The 10,019-nt window shown below is 35.3% G+C and overlaps 1 protein-coding gene across 1 annotated transcript; it reads left to right on the plus strand.

The window, feature by feature from the left end:
- Window positions 1-244: 244 nt before the first annotated feature.
- Window positions 245-6,507, plus strand: LOC118742431 (odorant receptor 43a-like). The gene is made up of 7 exons (XM_036474497.1): window positions 245-948; window positions 1,067-1,205; window positions 2,569-2,845; window positions 2,923-3,022; window positions 3,119-3,220; window positions 3,346-3,453; window positions 6,174-6,507. The coding sequence occupies exons 1-7, from the start codon at window positions 643-645 to the stop codon at window positions 6,276-6,278; spliced, it is 1,137 nt and encodes a 378-aa protein (XP_036330390.1). The 5' UTR covers window positions 245-642; the 3' UTR covers window positions 6,279-6,507.
- The last annotated feature ends 3,512 nt before the right edge of the window (window positions 6,508-10,019 follow it).

Here is a 10,019-nt window from a genome sequence, read left to right on the forward strand (position 1 = left end):
GCTGTCTTCAAAGCGTTAGAAGCTTTAAATGCCGTTTAGAAATTGTCACCAGCTGTTTCGATTGAAATGTAATTTAATGGCTACTTAGAGCGGCATAATGTGTGATTAATGCCCGTAATTACGTATACGACACGTATTACAAATGTGTGTACATATGCACATATGTATGTACATATATTTCGCATACACATTCCAGTACACATATGTATTTACTTGCATCCTTCAACATTGAAATTGACACACAAAAAGACTTCACAGTTAATTTGATATTTGCCGAACGTAACAATCATTGGCGGTGTGATTTACCACTCCCAGCTATTTAAGTGGCATCGAATGACCAACGCGAAAGGAGTGCTTTAATAAACTCTAGCGTCAAAGGAAATGCAGAATTGCACGGAGTAAAAAGTGGACTATAAACAAGCGACAGAATAAGCAATCAAGAAACCAACTGCAAAGGAGAGTAGAAGTGAGGAACTGAGAGAGAGTGAGTGGAACGCAAACACTTTGTCAACTTCAATTGCAGTTGCTGCCACTTGGCGGTTCTTCGACTGCTGCTTGTAAGTGTGCGGATATATCTATTTTCGTTAAAATTGTAAGCTTCTCGTTAGCCGTTCTCTTTCTGAAAACGCACTGTTGTCAAGTATGCCCACTCCCATTGAGGACAATCCTCTTCTCTCCATAAATGTGAAGTTGTGGAAATTCCTGTCCGTCCTCTTAGTACGCGATTGGCGTCGTTGTGTCGCTTTTGTGGCACCAGTGTGCCTGATGAACGCAATGCAATTCGTCTACTTGTATCAACAATGGGGCGATTTGGCCACTTTCATTCTGAATACCTTCTTTGCGGTGTCCATATTCAATGCCTTGCTGCGAACGTGCCTTGTCATCAGGAATCGAGATAAATTTGAGGCACTTATGCAGGAATTGGTAACACTATACGACAATATACAAGTAAGTATGAATTCAAGCGGAGTTATTGAAATGGGCGTTAATTGATTATAACAATGTTGACTTAAAGAGAAAGAAAGAGAAAACAATAATTTGTAATTTATTTAAAACGCTTGTTTAGGCCACTGGGGATGAGCATGCAAAGAGCGTGCTAGCAGAAGCCACCAGGTCAGCAAGAAATATATCAATCTTCAATTTGGCTGCTTCGTTTTCCGACTTAATAGTGGCTATGGGATATCCACTTTTTCGTGACCAAAGAAGTAAGTTGGATATGGCTTGTAAATCCATAGTGGATATTTTCTGGTAAAACTTTAAGTTGTTGGAATGCAAAGTTATAGAATTTATTGCTCCGCACATGGTCTATGTAAGATTTACCTTAATCGGAGATACATATATCTACGGACTTCCACCTAAGATTGATGCTGGAAAATACTTCATACTCCTTTTACGTAATTTACAGTTAGCAAAGAAGTGGGGATAATGTCTCTATCTTGGTACTGCAACCAGAAGTCTGGCAAACCAAAATCGTATCGTAAGCTGGCAAGGAAAAGGAATAATTTGCTAGAAAAGTCTTAGGGAAGAGACAGTTGGGAAGATCATATCAGGTAAAACATTTTGAAAGAAACCCCTTGGCAACAAGCACACATAGCAGAAAAGTTCACAAATATGGCTCTATATTAACTGACAAACGAAATCCAAAGTGCCCTTGAGTTTGGGGAAAAACGGCCTTCCTCGACTTATGCAACAGGGCAACCAGAATCATTTGCTCTTCTGTGAGATTGATCCAGGCTGGAACTTAGTCCCAGAATCAAAGTGTGTTGAAATATTATAAAGCATTTCAGGTGGAAGCCCACACCATCAGTCTATAGCAGAGCTAAATTTTTGGAGGAATTTCCAGTGATATGATCGTAGTCCTTAGGGTTATGCAGACAACACTTAAGGCTCTCTTCTCATGTGAAACCAAATCATGCTTAGTGCCTGAGAGAGATTCCAAAATCTACTCAACCTCCCAAAATAGAAGCTTATAATACTAACAGAGCTAACAGAAGTCTAGGCTTAGTATTCTTCGTGCCACCTTAGGGTTTACTTTATTTCCAGAGTGAGTGATATGCCATCCTGCGAAGGGCGTCGGAACTAACGATACTGACTTTCTACATAAAGGTTACCATAATGGACTTTGTGACTTGGTTTCTGTCTGCTTTTATTCAACCAAGCTTCCACAATACCAAAGCTATTTTGCGTATACTCGGCTAGAGGCTTTAAAGATTTTTATTTCGTATAGAGCCAGATAGTTGGCGTACAGTACAGAATTATTTGGTACAGTCAATCCAACTTGTTGTTGGGAATTGAACATTAGCTTCTGGAAGAACGTTTATAAAATAAAGGAGCTTTTCTTTCAAGTTCTTCGAAAGCTTCAATGTTTGCGATGATTTTGGCCATGTCAAAATAATGATAACAAATAGCGGTTATTAAAGGAGATACAAAGTAGGATAGCCAGTTGTAATAAGTATTGGATTAGCAAATCTTTTAAAAGCTTTTGCTCATAAAACTGATTACATAAGTAATAAGTAATGCGTGTCAGGTATTAGCTGGTATATGTTAATAAATTTGTCTTCCTTCTAGTTCATCCTTTTGGAGTTGCATTGCCCGGCATAGACGTCACATGCTCTCCACTTTATGAAATCCTCTATGTTGCCCAGCTTCCCTCCCCTTTCACTTTGAGCTCAATGTATATGCCTTATGTAAGTCTTTTCGCATCTTTTGCAATGTTTGGCAAAGCAGCGCTGCAGATTTTGCAAAATAATCTCAGAAATTTATGCGAAAATATGCAACACAAAAGTGAGCCGGAATTGTTCGATACGCTGCGTGCGAATATAGCCTACCACGCCAGAATTGCTAAGTGAGTAAAAGAAGAGCACTGTGCTTTTAGGAGTCGGGCGACTAATATATGTATGTACTTGCTTTGTTTAATTAAAGATATGTCAATGATTTTAATGAATTAGTTACTTATATGGTACTCGTGGAATTTCTACTCTTCAGCTGCGTTATTTGCTCACTACTTTTCTGCATAAATATTGTAAGTAAAACCAAAATTCCGATCCATAACTTCGATAAAGTGGTGAAGCACTTTAGATGTTCTTAAATTGAGCATTTTCTTTCTTTTGTTTTTTAGACTAATTCAGCGGCAGAAAAAATGTCTATTGTTATGTATATTGGCACAATGTTGTATGTGCTCTTTACCTATTACTGGCAAGCTAATGGTATTTTGGAAATGGTAGGTTGTGATTCATTTATTGAGAAATATTTGCAATTGGTTACGGTTTTTAAAATTAGTAGAAAGCTATCATATATTTAGTTATTAGCCTGACAATATCACTTTTCTTCCTTTTTTGTTTTTAGAGCCTCCTTGTCTCAGACGCAGCTTACGAAATGCAATGGTACAATTGTAGCCAGCGATTCAAGCGAACTTTACTCATATTCATAGCACGCACTCAAAGACCACTACAGGTAAGAATTATTAAGAAAACTATATGTACATAACAGGTCATGCGAAAAATAAAAAAATAATAGGGATAATATTTTTCATTTTGGTTTTTAATGTTTATATTTTTTTATAATCTAACATTTAAGTCAAAATTTAAAGCTTTGTAAAAAAATTATAAAAATTCAACAAATTTTCAAAACAACAACAAGGTTTTTACTAAACATTTTTATAGCTTTCTAGTGGCTAAGAATTCGCGTTGATGTTTGATAATTTTTACTGGTTTTATTACTTTCTTCCATACCAAAAGAAATGTTCAACATACTTTGTATGGAAGAAAAAGCCTGATACCGGCAGCACAAAAAAATATATATATAAAAATTCAACGCGAATCCTTAGCCCCTTGAACCGTACACGCTAGATTTTGATGGGCTATAAACCTGCATATTCGGAATTTTTCTAATTTTTCTACAAAGTTTGAAATTTGGACTTACATGGTTTTTGTTAGATAATAAGCTGTATTTTTATAAAAAAAAAAATAAAAATCATATACATTAAAGAAACAAAAGAAAAATAGTAAACACTGTTCAAAACGTCACACAGTGGGACGTCGCAGTACTTAGAGCGGCCAGAAATAGAAGGAATGTAGCTAGAGCAAAAAAAAGTTTTGCACACGTAATTTTTAAGACAATCGGTCCATTCTTTTGCAGCCGAGCTACAAAAGAACACTCGTTTAAACGACGAAATACACACAAAAATACGCGACCTGAAGAGTAGTGTTGTTAAGTGAAAAAACTGCTCTATTGTGAACTGTTACTGGGAAATTGGAGAGGAAAATTTTTGTTTTCGTATATACATGATTTATATTTAAAATAAGTATATATATTACGCAAATACCTCGCATAATAACTAATTTCTATTGTTTTTAGTGTCTAAATCCCGTTAAACTCATCACATGTTACTTGCCAGCTACCAGCAGGGTTGCTTAAGTAGCTAAAAGGAAATTTTACCCGAGTTGAGCGTTATTTTGTCGCTCGCTCACAAAAAAATACAGCTAATATTACACTTTAGACCAAAAATGGTCAAAATCACACGCCCACCTACCATACAAAAATGCGAAAATAATATAATTCCACAATGCATGAAGATATTTCGACTAAATTGTGTACAAATTTTTAAAAGACTTATGTACATGCGATGATATTCAAAAAATCAACCAAATTGGACTTGTGTACTCCAATTTTCATTTAAAATTATATTTGCATTCAAATGCATTTTCTCAAGGATTTTGTTTATATTTTCTTTTAAAACGTGATTGTGTTGGTTATTGGCCGTTTAATATATGTAATTGAATAAGTTATTTTTCAGACTGAAGGCGAAATATCCACCAAAATAAAATTAAAATGTAAATAAAGCAGAAAAACATTTAATGTTTTCTTTAACATACGGCCTATAGCTCAAAAATAAATTATTAAATTTTCTTTTAAAATAAAGTAAGTTAGAAGAAAACTCGGATGCATTTAAAATGTTTTAACATACCGTTATTTCATTAATTGCATCGAAATCTCATGAAACATAAACAAAATTAAATCTGCATCGCTCAAATCACTAGCCAATTTCTTCTTCTACCTGTGCAAGAAACTCCTTTATGTCTACCGAAGAACGATTCTTAAAAATTCGTCGTTTGCTTGTTAATAGTGAATCTGACAATAGCAGCATTTTTCGGATGTTGCCCTTCCCCGGTGCAAAATGTGTTTGATGCAGTGTTTTTTAACGCTTCGTTGTGTGAAATGGCCTGACCAAGCCACCTATAAAAGAACGCTATTTAGACGTGTTCAGGGTTGAGGATAATGAGGAACTTGCGTCTATAAGCATTTTTAATGTACATAGTATAAATCAAAAATTGGTATATAGATAATTATAAGAGAACAGATAAAAAGTAATTTATTCGTTTTCAAAAAAAATTTCAAAATTTTGTTTTTTTAATTTTTTTGCTAATTACTGTGAAAAATTCATAAATAAAACTTAAAATATAAAACTATTTATGTAGGTAATGGTCCTGCAGCTAGACAGAGATTGCAAGTGTAGGTTTTGGTTTCCACACCGTGGATGTTTTGTCAGTGGAACGCATTGCTCACTTTCTCCATACAAAAAATAATTGTCGAACATACTTTGTAAGGAGAATCTGGCCAAAAATCAAGGCGAAAATTGAATGGGCATTCTTAAAATTTTTCTAAAAAATCTGAATAGAAAGTTGCAAATTAGTGGCAACAGTAGTGGCAGTGCATAGGCCATTAATACAGCATATGAAGTTTTTTTTGTAAACCCGATTTTACTCCTTATCCGTTCGCCGGCAATGGTTGTAGAATTCACAGACTCTTTATTTCGTCGTCGGTTATGGTACATTGACGCCGATTCTAAAATACTTAACGAAGAAAAACGAAATGGCCTGCGTCGGCCAAATAACACAATGAAGGGTTAAACTCGCAAATATGAACTTTTATCAAAAATTCTTTTTGAGGGTTAGTAGGATATTTGCAATGAATCTGCACAATTTCTTTTTCAGAATTAGCGAGTCAGTTTTTTCTTACTTTTGGCCGCTGTAGTGCCATTGTGCGTCGTATCCCTATTATTTTTCACATGACCAGACATGCATACATAAATACATTTTTTTGTGAATGTTTCATGTCAGACTTTTCATTAAAAAAAAAATCCCAAATATCATGGGTTGATTTATTTATTACAGATCCGCGTTGGCCAAATGTCCCCAATGACAATGGAGGTGTTTCAATCGTTGCTAAACACATCATATTCTTATTTTACACTTTTGTATAATCTGTACAACGATTAATGCAATATTTTGGAACATTATAAATTAAATTAACTGTAGTGAAAAATTAGCTGCTTAAAATTGCTGAAATAGAAACTTATCTTAAAAAGAATATGCAGTAATAAAAGCTGAATTCGTAATGTATTATTATTGGTCGCATCATCTACCATTGCACTCGCCGTTAGTATTCCCATTACCACTTCCAATAGGGGTTGTGCGTGTGCTCATAGGCTAAATACAGTGTTTTGCTTAGCTATCCATCCTTCATTGCATGAAAAACTTGTGCGTTTAACCGAAAAAGCACTTAAGGGCCATTCCATTGTGACTGGTGGGACATTTTACTCCAGCATGTGATCAATTGTGAGTTTTAACTATGTCGTCGAAACTTATGCAACAGCGAAAGATATGTTTTAATATAGAACAATAACTAATGTATACAATTACTTACATATTTATGGATGTATTTCCCTGTATTTATTTACCATTCTTCTACTCTTCCTATAAATAGAAAAAAATACATACCGTAGTAAGTTCGCTGGGACTAAAATTCCAAGGCCCAACTTCGTTGAAATTTCAACGGGAACCCGGCTCTTTTTTAATGATTAAGAAAGCATTTTTAATATCGAAAGATACGAGTAAACTCGGAATTTCTGAGTGTTCACCAAAAGAATAAGTAATAAAAATTCATGGCCAGTCAAAAATTGTAGGAGCATAATGGGTAAGTTGAATTCAAGTCTGAGTCACACTAAGGTCGATGTTAAAACATCGTCGAAACTGGCATCGATGTATCGTCAATTTAGCGATTTTAGGCAATTGTAAACATCGATGGCAAATATCGAATTTCAAACCGATATTATCGATGTTTCAAAAATATCGATGCATCGTTTGCATCCCTAGTCACACTTTTGATTGGGTTAAATTTTTTTTATGGATTCTATACATGAAATAAGCTAACACGTGTTCGCGGATTTTTTTTTTTCTTGGGAGATATGATCTGGCAAAGTTTGCATTTTTTTGTGATTCTGACTAATCATGTACTACTTCAAATCGTCATATCTCGGGTTCTGCGCATCGTAGAGACTTCACCTTAACGTCGTTTTAAAGCTAAAGAAACGGGCTTAACATTTTTTTTATATAAGGTGGTCATTGGAGCCAATCGAAGACATGACATAATTTTTTTTTGCAAAATCCGTCCGACTTAAAAAAGAATGGCTCAAAAGCGGAAATGGATTTATGAATTTAAGCACTTCCTTATGCCACTACAGCAAAATTCTAAGAAACCTATTTTCGCAATTTGGCAAACTCCAAATTGATTTTTTATTGTCATTTTCAAATTGTATTTTAAAAATAATAAAAAATCTTATTTATTTATAATGGTATTTCAGTATTTAGGTTTTTCCATATTAAATTATTTTACAATTTGTAATTATATTTGAATTGAAATACATGATGAATTTACTTTACTCTAACCACCTCTAAGCGGACTGGAAACTGCGAACTCAGAACCAAATTTTACAATTTGAAATTTAAAGTTAATATTTCAATTGAAATAACTGACTTACCTCACTCTAACCACCTGCAAGCGGATTCGAACCTGCGATCTGAGAACCAGAAGCGGTAGTCTTCACGCGACGCCACTGCCGACATTTGTCAGGAAAGCAATTAACTGAGTTTTAGTTTTGGCTTTGGCAACTCAAAGGCAGAAGTCGCTTTATATATGTACATACTTACATATGTATACATATGATTTTGCCAAATGTATAAGTTTCTTAGAGAATAGAATAAGAAATTTCTGATTTCCTCTAAGAAAGCATTTTCTTATTTATATTCAAATTTCTGTGGAAATCGTGGCTGATGTTTGTAGGCGCCTGCCACACGTTCTCAGAGAATAGAATAAGAAATTTCTGACTTCATTCAAGAAAGTACTTCCTCCTTTTTGTTTTTGTTTTCAAAATTTAAGTGAATTAACAAATTGTTTTCTTAGCATGAGTAAAGTTATTTTCTTAAATTTAATAAATATATAATATTTTTTCTACCGGTTTCTTCAATAGGTTTTGTTGTTGTTTGTAAACAAGAAACCCGTTTTCGTATTTTCAGTAATATATTTTTTTTTAATCTAGTGAAGACTAAGGCCCTCGGCACATTACGCGCCTAATCAAAGTAGAGTAATCGTTTCATCATACCGAAACGAATGCATGACGACTCGACTTCTGCACACTTGTACGCTCTGCACCAGCTAATAAACACATTCTACACATAACAAATTTTCTGGCCGTTCTTTCCCAACACGCACTTCCGCAAATATTTCTGTCCCGAAATATTGCATACATGCATGTGGTTTAATACAATTTGCACGAATTTTAGCACGAAATCATTAATTTTCAATTATTTTCTATTGAATTGACAAACAAATTTTATTTCCAATACAAAAAAGTAAACAAATGACGATTTCAAAACTCCAAGCGCCTTACAATGTTGGGCGCTTCAATTCATGAAGCCTTTCCGATTAAGCGAAAACATGATTTTGAATCGTAATGTACAGAGTTTCATTGAAATACATGGGTTCGGCATAAAAGCTTTATACTTTAGTATGCCGAACCGATTACACTACTATGATTAGGAGCTTAATGTGCGGAGTGCCTAAACCAAATTTGAATATTTCATGAATTATTTACTATTTCGCAACCAAGAAAACATTTATTCAACTTTAAGTAAAAAAAAAACTTCTCTTCGTGTGCATAGGCCCGGACGTAGATATTAGAGCGGTGGGGAAAGCCCCTATGAACTCCGCATGTAACGCATTGACCCCCTCCTCCGAAACGAAACCAATTTACCGCACCCAAGAGGTTTGAGATCATGTTGAAAATGTTAAGCTCACAAAACAAGATACGAATGTATACTCGAAAATTTAATTTCCCTTTGCTTTGCATTTGCAAGATCAAACCAATACTACTTCAACTGTCACACTTTTCCACAAGACCAGGCATCTTTCGCGGAGGTGGGGGCCATATAGAGTCGTATGGAAAATACGCAAATGCTACAAGAAAGCTTTTTTAACACATCCTTGGCCATGAATCTCAAACTTGGAGCAAAAAAATCCTATTAGCAGAATAGCACTAGTCTGCTAACTGTAAAGTGGGAGGACACTATAAGACTAGCCTGCGGTCTGAGCAAATTTAATGAGGAGTAGCCGCCTTAGAATATTTGGGATACCGTCAGCAGATAACTGCTTCCCGACTCATGTCCCTTATAAGCGGAAAAGGAAGAGGCAAAGGCACTCCCCCCTCCAGGATGAGCCCTTTTTTAGGGTGGTCGGTTTTAGAAGGTGTTCTTCCCATCATCCCCGCACCAGTGAATTTTAGTTGCCTTTTTCGACAAGCATGCCGCCTACTCCGCTAGGCATGAACCTTACCAACGAACACCAATGAGAATCGAGTCAAAATTTTACATCTAGGGCCAGGGAAGCGGAAGTGGTCATCTGAGTTAAGTTCCTCTACACTAATACCGATCTAAATTCTCGTATAGCAGATCTTAGTTAAGAAATCACTTATTCGGCTCTGGAATAGCATTTATGGCTATGGGTTTCCATTAAGTGCCGTCGAAAAAATTTCAATTGGGGAATTCTAGCTAGACGTTAGTTGGAAAAAGGTGTGGCGTAGAGAATTTCCAGCTGTTGTGCATGTGTATTTACTACAAACTACATTCTTTTATTTATATCTTCTTTTCGAACTTCCGTGGTCAGCATAAATACCGCGTACGAGT

Source organism: Rhagoletis pomonella, unplaced genomic scaffold (genome assembly GCF_013731165.1).
Source record: "Rhagoletis pomonella isolate Grant_MI unplaced genomic scaffold, Rhpom_1.0 Rhpom_scaffold_00007, whole genome shotgun sequence".
NCBI lineage: Eukaryota > Metazoa > Arthropoda > Insecta > Diptera > Tephritidae > Rhagoletis > Rhagoletis pomonella.

Excerpts from the sequence above, each read along its gene's own strand:
- LOC118742431 (XM_036474497.1), top strand. The coding sequence starts at position 643 with ATGCCCACTCCCATTGAGGACAATCCTCTTCTCTCCATAAATGTGAAG. Across the intron at positions 949-1,066 it reads CACTATACGACAATATACAA|GCCACTGGGGATGAGCATGC; the intron begins GTAAGTATGAAT and ends ACGCTTGTTTAG. Across the intron at positions 3,454-6,173 it reads GCACTCAAAGACCACTACAG|ATCCGCGTTGGCCAAATGTC; the intron begins GTAAGAATTATT and ends TATTTATTACAG.